The sequence below is a fragment of the Hippopotamus amphibius genome, chromosome 3, assembly GCF_030028045.1.
Source record: "Hippopotamus amphibius kiboko isolate mHipAmp2 chromosome 3, mHipAmp2.hap2, whole genome shotgun sequence".
NCBI lineage: Eukaryota > Metazoa > Chordata > Mammalia > Artiodactyla > Hippopotamidae > Hippopotamus > Hippopotamus amphibius.
In genome coordinates this window covers 111,980,801-112,000,017 of record NC_080188.1, presented here as the reverse complement: position 1 = coordinate 112,000,017, position 19,217 = coordinate 111,980,801, and the positions used below count along the sequence as shown (strand labels likewise).

Below are 19,217 nucleotides of genomic sequence, written 5' to 3'. Positions count from 1 at the left end.
AGCTGATTCTAACATACAGCCAGGTTGAGAACAACTCATCTAGATCAATGTTCCTCAGCATTGAGACTGAAATCATGTTCATTATATTATTTGTCAGTCTAAAGTGTTTTATGAGAATTTTTGAATTTCTGAAATTTTAATGGTAATTTAAGGATTTTAAATATAAATCCTTTACTGGTTATGAGGACAAAATGCCTCTTTTGGAGGAGCTGACAATTTGCAATTGAGTAAATTTTCATAGTGTTTTCTTGGCTAAGTTCATATTTCTTAAACTGTGCTCTATAAATTCCTGGATACCCACAGTAATTCTCTCACATGGTACAAAAAAATGTGCTTATATTTTCCTTTGAATAACACCTATATAGATATAAATTTTGAGAACCATTGGTTAGTACTGAAATAATAAATGACTAAACAGTAGAAATGCTTCAGCACCTTCATGAAATAGATTTCTTTCCACAGGGTGAAGACAATTGCCCCACTATCTGCTGCCTGGTATCATTTCTAAGTGATCTGGAATGTCTAAGTTTTCAACTGTGAGCACTTGAATTTGTTTGATTTTATTTTTTGGCTGCACTGGGTCTTTGATGCTGAGTGTGAGCTTTCTCTACTTGTGGTGAGCGGGGGCTACATTTCTTTGTGGTGCACGGGCTCCTCAGTACAGTGGCTTCTCTTGTTGCAGAGCATGGGCTCTAGGCATGGAGGTTTTGGTAGTTGTGATTTTCAGGCTCCGTAGGTGTGGCACAACGGCTTAGTAACTCCCTGGCATGTGGCATCTTCCTGGACCAGGGAATCGAACCCATGTCACCTGCATTGGCAGGCGGATTCTTAACAACTGCACCACCAGGGAAGTCCCATGAACCCTTGAATTTTAGTTAAACTATCACTGATACTTCCAGATGCCTGGGTTTTTCCCATACATCAGAGCCTCAACTTCACTTATAAGAGTAACTAATTGGGGCTGCTGTAGAATCCCGAGAGAGCTGAGGGCCATTCCGGCCCCATCCTAGAAGGGATGACAGAGTTAATTTGAACGTACATTTTGAACAGCTAGATTCACTACACCACACATCTATTTGTTTCTTTCCTTACTCCTTAAGACGTTGCTGCTCTTGTCTTCCATAGTTTATCTCTTCCCATTCTCTCATCACCATTCTCCTCCATGCATCCATTCCCTGACACAGTCTTCAATCACCGCCTTCCCAATCTTCCCTAGGAATCCAGAGGAATCCTTGTGCTATAGACTGCATGTTTGTGTCTCCCCCACATTCATAGGCTGACTCCCCAATATGATGGTATTTGGAACTGGGGCCTTTGGGAGGCATTAGGTCATGAGAGTAAAGCCATTATGAGTAGGATTAATGCTCTTAGAAGAGAGACCTCAGAGCGCTCCCTTGCCCCTTTCACCATGTGAGGACACAGGGAGAAGATAGCCATCTATGAACCAGGGAGCAGATCCTCACTCGACACTGAATCTGCTGGAAATTTGATCTTGGACTTCTCAGCCCCCTAAGTGTGAGAAATAAATTTCTGTATTTATAAATGACCCAGTCTATGGCATTCTGTTGTAGCAGCCTGAATGGACTAAGATACCCTGTAATCAAATACCCCAGGATCATCTACCTCTTCACTGACGATTTCCTTCAACTCTCAGCCTTAATTGAAACCAACTTTCCCCAGCAATCATCTCTTTCCGTGCAAAATTTAAAAGACTATTTAGTTCTACAAAGCTTCTTATGGAAAAAGGAAAAAAAAAAAAAAAGGAGCAATTCTTGTGAGTTCCCTCTCTGGATTTCTCCTTCCCCACAGGCAAGCACTAAATAACTTGCTTATATTTTTGGTCACTCCTTTGGACTACTCGATGTGAAGGATGAGGATTTAACTTTCCCCAAGGTCCCATTTCACAGTATCAACCACATCTCTTTCATCCCACCATCCACTAAATACAATTTTATTGTAATTTTTGTTAGATCAATATTCAGTTGTATCAGTTTTCACAATGCAAAGACCATTTTTATTTGAGGTGTGCAATAATTATGAATATTTTTCTATTTTTTTTTTTTTTTTTTACTGTGCAAAAGTCAGTCACAGTTAAGCCATGCAATATATTATGAATAGTTTTTTTTTTTTTCCCATGCAACTTTTTTTTTTTCTTACACTGCTAGTTTTGGTTTTATTTGCTTACTTTTCTATGTGCTAATCTCTAATTCTGTCCTGAACTCCCTGTTAAATTATCGTTTTAGACGCATCAGGTATTCTGTCAATTTCATTTTCTTAAAGAAATTTCTCCTGGAGCCCTCTGTTCTGTTTTCAACTGGAGTATTTGACCTCTACATCTAGTGCACAGTTATCATCCTGAGATCTCCTTTAAACACAATTCTTTAGATTTTTGTTGTTTTTGGATTCCATCTTCTTGATTTCCTCTATCTTCCCATTTTTGGTTACCCCCTTGTTTTGTCGGAGCTCATGCTCCAATACTTTTCTGAGAAAGTAAGTAAAGGTTTTGATAAAGTTGTCTGCCAAGAAAGGTAAAGAGTTAAAGAAATTGTGTGCGTAAAATTGTATTTATTCTATCTTCATTTTTTTAAATTTTTATTGGAGTAAAGTAATGTTGTGTTTGTTTCAGGTGTACACCAAAGTGAATCAGTTATACATATACATATATCCACTATTTTTTTTTTAAGATTCTTCTCCCATATAGGTTATTACAGAGTACTGAGTAGAGTTCCCTGTGCTATACAGTAGGTCCTTATTAGTTATCTATTTTATATTTGGTAGTATGTATATGTCCATCCCAATCTCCCAATTTATCCCTTCCCCCTGATTTGTTACTATTAAACATTGGGACTAGTTTTCTTATACCTCCCACCAGACACACAACTTTCTCTCCCTAGTAGAGTTTTGGGACTTTTTTTGGTCAAATCAGTATTCTTCTTCTTCTTTTTTAAGGTCTTTATTGGAATATAATTGCTTTACACTCTTGTGCCAGTTTTTGAGGTACACCAAAGTGAATCAGCTGTATTTATACATATATCCCCATATAGCCTCCCTCCCAAGACTCCCTCCCACCCTCCCTGTCCTGGCCCTCTAAGGCATCACCCATCATCGAGTTGATCTCCCTTTGTTATACAGCAATTCCTGCTAGCTACCTATTTTACATTTGGTAGTGTATATATGTCTATGCTTCTCTCTCACTTTGTCCCAGCTTCCCCTTCACCCCCTGCCCCACTCTACCTTCCCTTTTAACGATTACACTGGCTGGGAATAGATTTCTGAGATGGAAATTACTTTTCTTCAGAATTTTGAAGGTATTAGTACTTGCTTTTTAGTTTTCTGTGTTGGTTGTTGGTAAATCTAAAATCATTCTTATCCTTGAACCTGAGTATGAAGCCAGTGTTTTCTCTCTCTTTGGGAATTAGCAAAATTTTTGCATTGTCATAAAAATTCACAATGTGGTGACTTCATCTTAACGTATTTTAATCCAAAATGCTGGTCATCATGAAATGTGAACACTTATGTTCTTCAACTTGGGAATATTCTACTGAATTATCTGGTTGATAATTTTCTTTTTTCCGTTTTTCTTTCCTTTCTTTTTGGAGCTTCTATTATTCAGATGTTTCACCTCCTGGCTTCAATATTTAATATTCTTACATTCTATTTTCTCATTTTCATCATTTTCTTTTTGCTTTACTTTCTGAAAGGTTTCTCAACTTGGTCTTCCATATTCAGATGGAGTTTTCCATTTTTGCTAGTTCATTTAAAATGTCTTCAAACCATTCTTTTTAAAGTATAGCATTCTATTCTTGTTTCATGAATACATTTTTCTTCTCCCTTAGATGATGATGGTTTTTAAATTGTTTTTCCTATTCATGCATAGTTTTTTCCAAGTTCTTTTTACTGTTAGTTTGTTGCCTCTTATTATGGGCATTTTTCCAGATGTTTAGCGCTTCTTGGTTGTCAGTTCATATGTAATATTGGGACACTATAAGGCTGTTTGGAAACTTGAGGATTTGAGTAAATATTGTAAATTGTGAGTTTCATGGGTGATTCGCTGGGCCTCTTCACTGAGGAAATATCAAAATTTGAAACTTAGGTCATCTTTACACATTTATTCAGATCTATAATCAAATGTAGGCATTCTTTTTTACATACCAGCGCTTTCCTATAATGAAAACAATACAATTCTTTAATCTCATATTTTCAAAATGGATTATGTGAAACTAATATTTTTCCACCTGTTCAGATAATGAATGCAATGTTTCCATAATATCTTCAAAGAATTCAGTATCTTTTGGAAAATGCTAGGTTATTCTATAATTATCAGCAGCTTCCAAATCTCTGGGCCTTAACGCAATAAAGAAACATTTCTTTCTTGTTCAATGGCCATTCCTGTTGCATGTTAGTGGATTCTGGGCCTGAAGACTTCGAGTAGTTGAAGATTCCACCATTTGGAACTTTGCTACTCAGTGTGGGAGGGGAGAAAGTACATAGGCTCTTGTTTGCTTCTACTAGGAATGACTCATGCCCTTCATTTCAAATGGCGATGGTTAAAACAAGTTATGTGGCCATGCCTAAACCCAAGGGAGTGGGGGAAGGCAGTACTCTACAGTGCTGAGATTCAGAGAGAACAGGGAATTGGAAAAGAGTGGTGAGTATGTGATAGAGATATGTGATATCACATATTCATTTTTCGCTAGAGAATTTATCATCATTAGTTTGCTTTGGGGCATATTTGTAGAATATATTATTCTCCCAAACATTTGTCTTTGAAAAATTTAACTTGTGCTATTAATGCTTCATTATTACTAATGTCTATAGATTCCTCAACCTGTAAGGAAGTATTTTTGATATAACAATTTTCTAAATTTGTATTCTCTCAGCATTGCTAGTTGTATTATTAATTTGTCTACTTAATTAATTAATTAATTAATTCATTCATTCATTTATTTGTGCCATATTGGTTATCAAATATAACACTGATGGTTGGTTAAATATGAAATCTGTAATTTTACGAGGCATTTTGGCTTCAGCCAGGAATTGTGTGAATTTGAAACACAGCTTCCAAGATCAATCTGATACTATTATGATAAAACAAATAAAATATTTTTTCTTAATTTGCGCTTATATCAGCTAAAAATGTGCAAATCATTTGCATCATAAGGCAAATGTTCTGTGGTAAGATTTCTGTTGTTTATTTGTACCTTTCCTACCTTTCCTAATTTTTCTTGCCCAATAAGTGATTTAGGTAAAGGAAGAAAATAACTTTTAAGAGAACATAAATACACATTGAAGATAACCTAATTATCTGTCTTTTCTCTTACAAATGGGTTTGCCTTTTGAATTTGCATTCCAACAGTAATTATGTCATTATAACTAGAAATAAGCTCTCTGAAAATTAGGTCTTTATGACTTCAGAAAGTAAGTTTTTTTTTTTAACTGTATGGGCTGAGAACTTTTAATTTCAATAGAATTCAACAAGGTACACAAGTAGAGCTCTATAAATATATCCCCTATAATAATCATATGCAAAACCATTTTATCACAAATACTACCAAAACCTTCTGAAAAACGTAAACTACAAACACATTTTTAAAGAAATTCTCAGTTTTAACAACTACAAAAGCAATGAATATCAATAAAGCTATTCGGCTTAAAAAAATGAAGGGCAATATAATGTAAATCCCAATACTGCAAAGCTGTTTTTGAGGATGCAGTCTTGAGCTTCTTAATACAAGGTACTAAATATTTTCAAAAATAAATGACTTATTCTATACAATTTAAAGTCTTGAGCTAGAGCTCTAAAAAGAAAAATTAAGCAGTAGATGAGAAGTGGGTATGTAGAATTTATAATGTTACAAAATATAATTTTTATACAAAATGTACCACTCTTAAAATGTATAAGGCTTGATGTGAATTCTTTGGACTATGAGTGTTGCACATAATTTTTAGAGTAGTCCCAAACCATTCAAGATTCAATATTTTTTAAACACTTTGATATTTCTGAAGTGAATGAACATGGTAGAGGATACAATTTAATGTCAACTTATCTATACTGTTCCACCCAGTAAAAATAAAACCTTTTTTGAACTCAGGAAAGAATTTATCTTTTGAATGCTTGATTTCTATATAAACTCTACTTTTAGAAATGTCAGAATTTTGTAATATGAACTAATATCCATCAGGAATTGGCCCAAGTTTAAACAGAAAACACAAAGGAAACGTAAGGTGTCAAATAGTCTTAAGTTTGCTCTATGGAATTATACAGTCATAATTACTTTTTACATGAAATTAAAGCACTTCAAAGTAAAAAATATCTTTGTAAAAGTTATTATTAATACTTAACATCCAAGTCGAATTTTCTAAAGTTCCATTTTACCCATTTCCTTTGAAAAGTACCCTTCTGCCACAATGTAAACAAAAAATGGTCCAGAAAATGGGACATTACTCACATCATAATTTGTAGTGTGGGCCCTTAAACAGACCAAATCTTCATTCACCCAAGCTAGAGAGATTTTATTTCTTGCACATGCCCAAAGTAACTAATATCAACTCACATTTTCTGTAAGCCTTGAAGAATTTTTATTTAACATAATGAGAGGTTTAATAACTTATATTAAATGCTATGTAGCACTCTTCTGTTGCTGTTCACCAACCGGTTTTATGACGATAACTCCGTGATCTGGAATATGATCGAAAATGAGAGTGTTTTGTTGCTTGTGCTTTAGTTTCATAATTTGTATACCCTTTGGGAGATTTACACGGGGATCTTGCTATGGAGTCAGAATGTCTTCCATGTGATCTTGATTTTGTTCCTGAGCTAGTCTGCTTTTGAGGTGAGCTTGATTGTGATTTTCCTATCGATTTGGACCTTTTTTGCAAGGACTTGGACCTTGACCGTCCTCTAGAACCAGAATTCCTTCTTGGAATTCTTGACTGCCTTGCTGAGGTAGATCGCCTTGGTAGTGATTTGGAGCGAGATTTAGACTGGCTGTAAGAAAATCGCCTGTGTAGAGACTCTTTAAGGCTATCAGACTGCCGCCTATTTCTTCCCCATGAAGAACTTCTACTTCGAGTCCTTCTTTGGCTGGGGCTTCTTGATCTCCTATGATCACTTGGAGAACAAGGGTGACGTTCTTTTGATTTCATTTGGCCTGGTGTTTTGCGATCACCTTGTGCAAACTGTATTTCAATTTGACGGCCACATACCCACCTTCTGTTGAGGTTATACAGAGAATCTTCAGCATCACGAACATCTTCAAATATGACTAGCTCAATGTCACTTGATCTTGAACCTTGACCTTTATTCTTTAGGGCTTGCAAGACGGACTTTATAAGAGACACAGAACCAACAAAATCAGACTTGGCTTTGATTCTGGAACTCTGAGTAAATGTAGAAAAGCCGAAGTCTCAACCTGGTGTTGGCTTTGTCTTTTGCTTGATAAAGACTTTCCCTCTTCCAGGTCTTTATATCTGTGTCCACCCTCCCTCTTTACTCCTTGATGCTTGAACTTTAGGTGCCTTTTGTCTCGCCTGCTCGGTTTATGCTTGGATTGTAGCTAACAGGTTGGTTCAAACTGAGGGGTGCTTGCCAGCTACTGTGGACTGCTTTAGATTTTCTGGTGGCGTCCGCGACGTTTCTGACGAACAGGGAGGTGTTGGGGGGCCTTGTGTAGCGAGACATGACCGCTCCCTCCGTCGGTTCGGCGTCTGCCCGCGGCCGCCGGGCTCACTCGGTCTCCTGCCGCCGCCACAGCAGCTCCGCCGGCCCTTGGCACGACCCCCTTCCCTTGGCCTCGGCCCCACCAGCGAGCAGCCGCAGAGGCGGGCGCGGGGGGGGAAAGTAAATTTAAAAAAATCTTAGAAATATATATTCTAAAGAATGATTCAAAACAGATTTGCATAACAAAATTAAAAATAATTATGTGGTAGAAAACATGGGAAGAATCAAAATATTAATTTCCATTTAAATCAGTAAGTGAAATTCCAAGAAAATAGAAAATATAAATATTATGCTTATGGAAAAAGCATTAGCCAGTTCTTCAAAGAAAAAAATCTTTAGCCAACCGTCAGGAAGATAGTAAATAGGGCCAAAGGCATGCCATGAACCCTGATTAATGGCAAATGCTTGTGGTAGATAGAAGACCCTCAATTAAAAAAAAAAAGAAAGAAAAAGAAAAATAACACACACACGGAGAAGAAAAACTTCAGTCTTATTTAACCGATGAATTCACACTGTCACACACTAGAGAATGATTATTATCCAGACAACTCAAAGGAATCACATAAATTTCAAGTGAAGTATAAAAGGAACCAGAAAAATATCAGGAAAAATTTGGATTTTCTAGGAGGATCTCAGATGTTTTTGTTTCCATGAAACAGAGGCAGAAAATCATAGAAGAGAAAACATTAAAAGAAAAAAAAAAAAAAAAAAACAGAAACAAAACCATGAGCTGAAAGGGATCTGAGTTTTATTGAGGACTTCAAGGAAATTCCAATGTAATATTAGAATTAAAACCGCATAGGTGGCTTTAGAGTAAGAATTGACAGTTATAAGATCAAGTTTACGTCTGAGAGCACTAATTTGAAAAGCTCTTGCAAGATACAGAGAAAACGGAAAACATAATTAAACCGATGAGGAGAAACACAATGATATCAAAAACATAGAGATTCAGCAACAGGTATTACATATAGGTTTAGGATAAGTCAGCAATCAAAATAGAAGGGGTGATCAAAGTTATCAAGTGTTTTCTGAGCTAATAAAGTATCCAGTGTTTAGATTTAAATTTTTCACCAGGTTTGAGACAAAGATCAATAAGAAGAAGCCCACAAATCCTAGAGGAGATTTTTCAATTGTAAGGTTAATAAAATAATTAAGCACAAAGGCAATCAAAACCTGATGCCTCAAAAAGTGAATAAAATCAAGCAATTATCAATCTTGTTAACAATATTAATAGTAAAAAGATAATGATAAAAGGGCAATGTCTAAAGGATTTTCAGAGGAGAAGTAAAATTGTCTTTCATATTTGAGTCACCATAAAGTTATTATAAAAAATTAACATCTCATGGGAAAAAATTACTTTAATGAATACAGCAGCATACTAAGAAATTAAAAACAAAGCAAATCCTTCTATAGTAGGGAAGTTGTGCTGCATGTCAAAGGACTGAAAGTTTTCCCTTACTCAGGCTAGAATCAAAATTCAGGTTTCCACTTGACACTGTTTTGTCAGGCTGATGCTACTCATGTTGGAGGCAAAACATAACCCTAGGGTGTTTTGTTTTGTTGGTTTTATTCCTTTCTTGGCAGTAATAAATGTATCTCTTTTGCCCTATGCTGACAGTTCAGATATAATCTCCTTGTAAAGGTTAATGACCAGTTAATACATCATCAGAAGTTGTTCTCTTTTAGCCCTTGCTTATAACAGTTACACTCTACAAGGTTTGGACAAAGTCCCAGGAAAATGAACTTCTTTGGCAATGTGTGCTACATGGTATGTTTGAGGAAAGTCTATTTTCTGCATTCTTTACCCTTATTCCCAAGCTATTAATGCAAAAGAAAGAAGGGTCAGGGGAGCGAAGTCCTCCAGTGGCCCACCATTTCTCTGCTACTTTAATTTACAAAGGATTCTATACAGTTTCCTTGCTTATCTTGAAACTAGAGAACATGGAGAGTGAATATCCAGTTAGAAACAAAAATAAAATTATCAGAAAATAGATCTCATTGGACAGACTGAGGCTATGAAGCACAATGTTAATTGCACTTTCCCTTAGTGGCTCATTCCCGAGATACAGTACACTTTAGAGACAGAGAATCTTCAATAACAGCAAAGACAAAATGATGCAACTAGTTCAGGGAATTTTTAGCTAATTGACAAAGACTCAGGGTATGTTTTACAATAGAGTCTTCCTTGTTTTCTTTTTGGAAGAAAATAAAGATTAAAATCATATGACTATTGACAATTCTGGGGTGATGCTGTGTGTGAAGGTTGCCGTGTTAAGGGAAGAGATGGAAACTAAGAAACTTGGCTCATTTTCACTTTAGTTCTTCTTGTCATCTTTAAAGAAGAGGGAGCCCATTAAAACATAAGTTGAGAACTTCTAAATCATTATCTGTTCCTCTTTCTACCTGGTTTGTAACAAGTTTGGGAGAACATAAATTAATTTAAGTGGGTTTAAAGTAAGCTATGTATTTGGTTCACGGCCAGAATCAGCATGCTTCTCATCTTTACTGGATGGTTGAGCAAGGTCTAAGAAGAGATAACTGGGGTAGAGGTAAGTTTAGTTTCCATAACTGGATCAAACTATAATCACGAGTATAAAAGGGGACAGAGATGCTTCAGCAGCAGGATAACGGGGAAAGGTAGCACCGAATTCAACTCACATTTCAGTCTAAAACACCTGGATGATTTCCTTGCTAAGGGAAGGCGATCATGGGTTGTGTTGATGTTATCTTAGTGCTCTGAACCTGAGAACCCATTGTGTCCCCCACTCTGTGTGGAGCACTGTATTCTAAGTACCAAGTGACACAGAAAAACTAAGAAGTTAAAATGTGCATAGGAGGCTTGGGCAGGTTTAGAAACCAAGACTGACAAGGAAGAGTTGATGAGCTTTGGGCAAAGGTCAAGTGGAAGACTGAGATAAAGTACATGACTGATCCTAGAGGAAGTATTAGACCCTGAAGAGGTTGAAGCAAGAGGTGGGAGAGGTGGGTGGATGGTTTGTCTGGCCATCTTTTCTTTCCCTTTAATTCCCCTCAAGTGAAGGATATGATGTAAGCTGTTTTATTTGGCCTCAAAGGCAGCCTTGCTAAAGTCACATGATAAATTTCAAAATAGAAAAGTGAAGGAAAACTGTTTAGCAGTCCAGTATTCCTGGACTAATAAAAATTTAAAGTACAGGAAGTTTCCTGAGCACTTATATATCAACCCTCTCAATCTAGGTGGATGAGAATTCTGAGAGATGGAGCTGCAATGCTTTTAGCCACATTGAATGAATGAAGCAACTCAGGTACGAAGAGGTCAGCAGACTCAACCAAAGTTATTCTTATAGTGGATGAAAAAGAATATGTAGAGAATATAGAGTTGGGATAATTTAGCCTCTTTCTGTGATTCCTTGCATGTACTGTTTCCATGGAGGTGATGCTTAAATTCAACATTCTATTATCCTGTGTGTTTCCCACTAATGCCCATTGGCTATAACCTCAACAGCAGAAATAGGAAGCCAAAAATGCATTATCCTGTACTCATATTGCAATGAATTTTGGATCTCTTTGAGATGAAAGGAATTGTGAAGACACAGGAAACACTTCTACAATGTGAAAAAGGAAAGAACACAGTCTGTTTTAACAGTTACATGTTCAAAGCCCACTTCTGCCAGTCACTAGCATTATGAACATGGATTTGGCTTTAAGTTTCCTCCTATGTAAAAGGGAAGAATGATATTTAGCTTGCAGGCCTATCAAAGGCAGCATGTAAGTATTATTACTCTTGTTTCATGCATGAAGAAAAGTAACTTTCCCAGGGTCAGAGGAGGTGCGTTTCAGAGCAATTGGAGAACAGGCATTTAGCCTTAGGTTATAATCTCAAAGTGCACAGCACATGCCTAAAACTGAACAGCTGCTCCTTCCTCTCCAGCATGCCTCATTCCCAGTCTCTTGCATCACTTCGCCAAGTGTGTGTCCACTTGGTGAACTCAGGTAAAGTTCACTGAAGTTGGAATCACTGTGTCTTTATTCTGGAACTGCCTCTGCTGTAAGTTATGGGAACTTGAGCTTCCAAGCTGCCGGTTCTCATCCATATATTGGTGGATTTCTATGCAGCCTTATGATGTTATGGCTTCAGGTCTGATCTTTTGCACTGATCTGTATCCCACATCTGTTTCCTTAGCCACAGCATGCAACTAAGTCATATGCTCTCCCAGTTACTGGTTTATTTTTCCTGTGTCTCCTTTTTGAAGATATGTTTACCAAACCTATTGTGATGCCTCTGCTCTTCTAGTGGGAACCAGAGTCGGTCCATGGCCAACGAAAGCTACATGAGGGTCACCGAGTTCATTTTCAGAGGTTTGAATTACAACCCTCAATTGCAGGTCTTCCTCTTCCTGCTCTTTCTGAGTTTCTACGTCATCAACCTAACTGGAAACTTCGGTATGATGGTTCTGATACAGATTGATTCCCGCCTTCACACGCCCATGTACTTTTTCCTTAGCCACTTGTCCTTTGTGGACATGTGCTTCTCCTCAGTCGTGAGCCCCAAGATGCTCGCTGACTTCTTTGTGAGGAGGAAAGCCATCTCTTTCTGGGGCTGTGCTTTGCAGCAGTGGCTCTTTGGGTTCTTTGTGGCAGCAGAGTGTTTTCTCCTGGCGTCCATGGCCTATGACCACTATGTTGCCATCTGCAACCCGTTATTGTATTCAGTCGTCATGTCCCAGAGACTCTGCACCCAGCTGGTGGTTGGTCCCTACGTCATCGGCTTCCTGAACACCATGACTCACACAGCAAACGCATTTCGTCTCCCTTTCTGTGGCCCCAATGTCCTCAATCACTTCTTCTGTGATATGTCACCTCTGCTTTCCCTTGTATGTGCCGACACCAGGCTCAATAAGTTGGTGGTTTTTGTCGTGGCCGGAGCTGTGGGCATCTTCAGCGGTCTGACTATCCTGGTCTCCTACATTTACATCCTCATCGCCATCCTGAAGATCCGCTCTGCTGATGGGAGGCGCAAAGCCTTTTCTACCTGCTCTTCTCACCTGACGGCCGTCTCGATCCTGTATGGTACTCTTTTCTTTATTTATGTACGGCCTAGTGCCAGTTTCTCCCTGGATCTCAACAAGTTGGTGTCCGTGTTTTACACTGCAGTGATCCCCATGTTGAACCCACTTATCTATAGCTTGAGGAATAAGGAGGTCAAAGATGCCATCCACAGGGCTGTGGCGAAGAGGAAGTTTTGTAGGGATTAAATTCTTATCTAGAAAGGAAAAGGAGGGAGAAATCTAAAAGGACAGAATAATTGTGTGGATTCCTCAGGTTCCAGGCCACTTGCAAGTATTTGAGGACTCAGTGGTACCCCTTTGTCCATTCACCCATCAGTTGTTCATTCATCTTGTCAATCAGTGTGGATTCATTAAGCCCTGTGTGTGATCTTTTCTGTATAATATGCTAATATTATAGTTCATACCCTCAGTCCATTTAATTTTGTTTCAGACACCATACAGTCCAGTTATTTTCAGAAAATTTTATTATTTATTATCAGTTACTATTTTAAAAAATCATTCTGTGTTTATATTTTATTTTTCTGCTGACTCCTTGGCATTAGAATTTTAAAATGCCAATGTTTGCACTAGGTTTTGCATTCACATCTAGCTCCCATCAGTAGGAATCTCTAAAAAATAATATGTGGTTTTATGTTTCACCTCATAAATGGAATGAAACTCTTGGTTGTATGTACCAGTTTTGGGAATGGCCTTGACACAAAGAACTACATGTATCTTAGGCCCTAAAGGTGGATCTGTGTTCAACTCTGATAGAGGGGGTGATTCTCAGGGCCTGTTTACGATAATCAAGACCCTTGGGCTTATCTCAAATGCTTTTCATGCTTGAAAGAGCTTCTGATGGAATGGAGGAAGCCTATATTTTCTCAGGATTCAATTTTTTGTAGATATGTAGAGGGTTAACTAAACTTCTCTAGGTTGGGGTTTGCTTTTGCATATGCTATGCCTTCTAAACCCTGGTATTGGAGCTCACTACCCAGTCAAGAATGTACAGAGAAATGCTGTAGTTCAAGGTAGGCTCATAGTCTAGATCTACCTGTTCCTACGTAAGGTCAGTAAATTTGTAGCATCACAAGGAAGTACATCCATGCAGCTCAATTTGATGTTTATGACTCCTGTGCTTGATGAGTGCTGGGCAGCCTTTGAGTCTCAGTGCTATGATGTAGCATCACTGAACATGCAGAGTGGGCACCCATGCCAGGGTCTCCCTATTCTCTTAGAGACCCAGGAAGGGTACCCAATTCCTTCTTACCTCTGTCAATCTGGCTTTACTTCTTCATTTTGGAAAAAAAGAGACAGAGAGAGAGTTTCACTGAGGAAATGAATCAGCATTTGTAGATGACATTATAATGTTGTGGCTAAATTGTTATAGAAATGCCCTCAGAGTTTACAGGACAGCAGGTCTAAGATGTACTACTGTTCATTACCCTTTTGATGTATCAGTCAAGCCCGTAATGAGGTAAATGGAAGTAATGAGAATAAGTGCCTCGTCGTAAGACTACTGTGAAGATTTAGTTAGAGAATGCATGTGGATTCACTTTATGAACTCTCAACATATCTTGCTGCCTCCTAATAAAAACTGTTCAGCAGATGACCCTGCCCTGGGACTGGCTGTGCCCAGCCCCACCCACCAGCGAGGCTGCTCTAGCCTCTGTCCCACTTCACCCACCAGCAGGCAGACATCAGCCCCAAGAAAACTATAGCCCCACAGCCTGTGGATCTGGCCCACCCACCAGCAGGCCATACCCTGGCCTGGGACCGGCTGGGCCCTGGCCCTGCCCACTAGCCAGCCATCAGAAGCGTCCAGACACCCAGATGGCTGCAGCCAGCTGTATAAAGAAGTGGCCCACCCACCAGTGATCCAAAGCCAACACCACTCTGGGACTCCTGGGCCCTGCAACCAGACCCCAGGACCCGGCTCTGCTTGCCAATTGGCCAACACTAGCCCAGGGCCTGGCTTCACCCATCAGTGGGCAAGAAACAGCCCGGGGTCTCCTGGGCCCTGACTCCACCCACTAGAAACCCAGCACTAACCCCAGGGTTCCCTGGAGTTTCCCAGTCAGCCATCATCTCCTGACTGGTCCTGCCAACAATTGGCCAGCAACCTCTGTACAAGGCAGGACCTGTCAACCAAACCAGACCGGGGGCCCACCGAGCCTGAACCCACCAGTGATCCAAAGCCAACACCACTCTGGGACCCCTGGGCCCTGCAACCAGACCCCAGGACCCGGCTCTGCTTGCCAGTTGGCCAACACTAGCCCAGGGCCTGGCTTCACCCATCAGTGGGCAAGAAACAGCCCGGGGTCTCCTGGGCCCTGACTCCACCCACTAGAAACCCAGCACTAACCCCAGGGTTCCCTGGAGTTTCCCAGTCAGCCATCATCTCCTGACTGGTCCTGCCAACAATTGGCCAGCAACCTCTGTACAAGGCAGGACCTGTCAACCAAACCAGACCGGGGGCCCACCGAGCCTGCCAAACCACCCACATAGCCAGCCCACCTCAGCAGAAAGACTCACGCAGTCCTCCTAGAGGGAAGCCCTAGAGCATATAGCTCTGGTGACGAGAGGAGAGGGCACTGCTGGGACACATAGGATGTCTCCTACAAAAGACCCCTTCTCTAAGGTGGGGAAACAGAAGCAACCTATCAGATGCGTAAAAATAAAAACAGCAACCTAGGCAAAAACTGTCCAATGGAAATAGCAAAATTTTAGAACCAATGTGTTATCCTGTTTTATTTATTTGTTTATTTTAATTAATTACCTAATTTATTTATTTTTGGTTGCATTGGGTCTTCGTTGCTGTGCATGGCTTTCTTTAATTGTGGTGAGCAGGGGCTACGATCCATTGCCGTGGAAGGGCTTCACAGTGCGGTGGCTTCTCTTGTTTTGGAGTAGGGGGTCCAGGCATGCAGGCTTCAGTAGCTGCAGCACACAAGCTCAGTAGTTGTGACTCCCAGGCTCTAGAGCGCAGGTTCAGTAGTTGCTCTGCAGCATGTAGGATCTTCCTGGACCAGAGCTAGAACTTGTGTCCGCGGCATTGGCAGGCGGATTCCTAACCACTGCGCCACCAGGGAAGTCCTATCTGAAGTGTTTCAGATGGCTCACTCTTGCTCCCTTTGCAGGGTCCTAGGATGTAATAATGGGAGGGGAGTGGAGGCCATCAGGGACAGGAAAGAGCTGGGGTTTGGGAGACGGTCACCTAAGTTGGCATCCTCAACCCATCCCCTGAGTTTTGTGATTTTAAGGTTGTCTTTTAATTCAACCAAGAAGCTAGGGATAATAATTCCAAATCTACTGAGGATTTGCAACCTGTTTCTTAAAGGAGCTGATGTTCATATAGAATAAGTAAGAGGCGAGCTTATTCTTTTCCATTCTTGCCCCTTCAGAATGCTGCTGTGTCATTTCAAACTTTCCTACCACTCACTGACATCACAGACAGATCTACTTGTTTTTTCTTTCTCTTAGAAGTAAGAAACAAATGATTTCCTTTCCCCAGAATTAAAAAGTCAAGTTCACTGTAATGGAAAATGACACGCCCTTTTCCAAATTAAAACATCTTCCTTCCATCCTTTTAGGCTCTGATGCCTGTAGTGGTGGAAGAGGGGCAGATCCAAATCTCTATTCATTGTGGTGCCTCCTTTTCTCACTCTGTAGCTGCTGTGCGTGGCCAGTCCAGGATCAAACACCAGGATGGAAAGGAGAGGGGCAAATGAGCAGAAAAAGTTGACTGGAATAGCTGGGATCTGGTTCAGCATCTTCTAATAACAGATGAATGATTATTGGCTCTTTCTCTTGGGGGATGCTTTGGTGGGTTCATCAGAGCCAGAGCGCCCCTCACCCCCACCACACCTGACTTCTGAATTCAACCCTTCAGTTCTTTGTGGAGCCAGTGCCTCCTCTGGCTGAACATTTATGAATCCTCCAGCAGCCCTCCAGCTTCTGGCATTGACTCCTAGATTATGAGTATTCTATCCCTCCAGGAGTTTGACTTAACTGAGTTCCTTCTTAAGATGACCCAGAATCTCCCCCTTCCATGGGGCTCATATCCAGCTCAGAAGGGACTACAGGTGCTTCTGGGCCATCTAAACTCTGCAAGAGCAGGCTCTGTCACTTGGCTTGTAAAGGGGATAATGGCAACTGTCTCCAAAGAAATCCTCCCCAGATTTTCTTCACATCCTCTCCACAGTTTCCAGGCTTGGGGAGAGGGGAGGTTAGAGGTGACTGATCTGATCTGCTGATGCTGGAAGATCCAGGCTGGGTTACCCCACAGCCCAGAGAGGAGGAGTCCACAAGCTCTGCATTAAAATTCAGCAAGTTCAGCCACTTAGTATTTGGTCTGTGATTCAGGGATCTCTGCTAAAACTGAAATATTTGAGCATTCTGTTATAATTTAAATCAGATAATAAATGTTAAATACCTAGTTTTATGCCTTATTATAATAAATTCTTAATAAATAGTGGCTATTTTACCAATGTGACATTGACTAGAGTGCTATTTTTCACTTGGGACAATCTCTAAACATTGCTGCATGGAAGATTTATGATTTCTGTATTATTACCTGATGCTTCATCACCAGTACAAATATCTTGCAACTTTTCAGTTTCCTGTGAGATTTCCCATTAACTGATAAAATGTACATAGTCACAGAGTTGTATTTTATGTTTCTACAGTAATGATTTCAGAATAAAGATCTTTATTTCTGCTTCGTATAAATAATAAAACTGTTAGAAATAACAGCTTAGTTAATTCACCCAAAAATTCTGGACTGAGATTTAAGTACTGTTTGTATCATGCACTTTGTGATGCTCTTGGCTTGTAGGAAAAACAAGGAGGTTTGGAGAGACATGAAAACTCCTTTCTAAATCGCCTCTTGGATTAGGAGATGAAAACAGGAATACAGGATCCCTAATGAATTATCTGTGTGATTTTAACTTTAAATGTGTTCTTGTATGTAAACTGACGATAATATGTATCCTAGAGTGTTGTTTTAGAGAAGCTTTTTTTATTTTATTTTTATTGTTGTATAATGGGAAAGTGTTTCAGAATAAGATGCCCAATGAAAGATTCTTTTGAAACAAAGAACAACATACCGTAATGAAACCATATTTGGGGTGCAATACTCCGAAACATTAAAAAAAGATAATGCAGCTTATACATCCTCTGGAGTGTCGTAATCACTGGCTACATGGATTTATACTGTCATTATCCGTGCCTCGTGTACTAATCGCTGGCTACGTGGATTTATGCTTTAATTATCCTTGCCTCGTGTACTGATCGCTGGACACGTGGATTTATACTGTAATTATCCGTGCCTCGTGTACTAATCGCTGGCTACGGGGATTTATACTGTAATTATCCGTGCCTCGTGTACTAATCGCTGGCTACGGGGATTTATACTGTAATTATCCTTGTCTCATGCTGCACTCATACACTGCCATCCTAGAGACCGATATCTGTGCATCTTTTTTTCCTCCTTAATTATTGACTTACATTTGGTCATGAGTGGCTTCTTGCGACCCTTTCGCACACTCCGAATGGACTTTAATGAAATTCTGCCAGCCAAGTGAGTGGGTAATTACTTAACCATTATCAGGATTATATCTGCTAATATCAGGAAACCAGTGAGCAGTGGGGAATACACTGATTTATAGGCAGTTCTTCACTGTAGTCATTGCCTTAATCTGGGATTAGATCCTTTTTGTCATATCTCAACCTTCTTTGTTCTTTGGGCCCTCGTGGGCCTGGGATGGAGGGAAAGGAAGATACCACATGTACTTATGGATTTTCTCAAGGTAGCATGCCCCAGACTTCCCAAACTGTGTGAGTAATTAATAGATATAGAAAAAAATCATAATGAAATAAATTGGGGAAAGATTGCATCTTATATGCTTTACCTTCCCTCCCCTTGGTGACTCATAAAGGACTTTAGCATAGAAAATGTTCATAGAAATCTGACACTAAATAGACCTGTCTATATTTTGTGAAGTCAGTGTTTCCCAACTTATTTGGAAGTGGAGCCCTTTGTGAAGAACCCTTAGTAACATACAGTAGGAATATTGTTCCAGGTCACAGTTTGAAAAACATTGTCTTGTAGGGAAAGGAAAGACATGGTAGGGAGGCATATTTCTATCCACTTGAGGTAGAATTAATTGAGTTTTGAGGAGTAACAGAAGGTTTGCCAGTATTCTTCACTTAGCCTTCTAATTTTTTCTTAGTTTATTAGGGAAAAGAAATGGGTATGAGAAAGGAATTTTTAAAAAATTATTTTTTATTGAAGTATAGTTGACTTGCAATATTACATTAGTTTCAGGTGTACAACATAGTAATTTGATATTTTTATAGATTATATTCTGGTAGAATAATTTTGCATATATTGACATTTGGGAAGTCATTCTGACTTTTACATGATGTAAGTTAAACTTTATACTAATTGTACAGCCTGTTTTGTAGCC

At 39.5% G+C, this 19,217-nt stretch overlaps 2 protein-coding genes across 2 annotated transcripts; one reads left to right on the top strand and one right to left on the bottom strand.

Annotated features, from left to right (window-relative positions):
* Positions 1 to 6,645: 6,645 nt before the first annotated feature.
* On the bottom strand, positions 6,646 to 7,263 carry LOC130850432 (serine/arginine-rich splicing factor 12-like). Its single transcript, XM_057729983.1, has one exon. It carries the CDS (start codon positions 7,144 to 7,146, stop codon positions 6,646 to 6,648), a length of 501 nt encoding a protein of 166 aa, XP_057585966.1. The 5' UTR covers positions 7,147 to 7,263.
* Positions 7,264 to 12,012: 4,749 nt separating this feature from the next.
* On the top strand, positions 12,013 to 12,954 carry LOC130849895 (olfactory receptor 1009-like). The gene has a single exon (XM_057729141.1). The coding sequence runs from the start codon at positions 12,013 to 12,015 to the stop codon at positions 12,952 to 12,954; it is 942 nt and encodes a 313-aa protein (XP_057585124.1).
* Positions 12,955 to 19,217: the final 6,263 nt, after the last annotated feature.

Coding starts and splice junctions, on each gene's coding strand:
- LOC130850432 (XM_057729983.1), bottom strand. CDS start 7,146: ATGAAATCAAAAGAACGTCACCCTTGTTCTCCAAGTGATCATAGGAGA.
- LOC130849895 (XM_057729141.1), top strand. CDS start 12,013: ATGGCCAACGAAAGCTACATGAGGGTCACCGAGTTCATTTTCAGAGGT.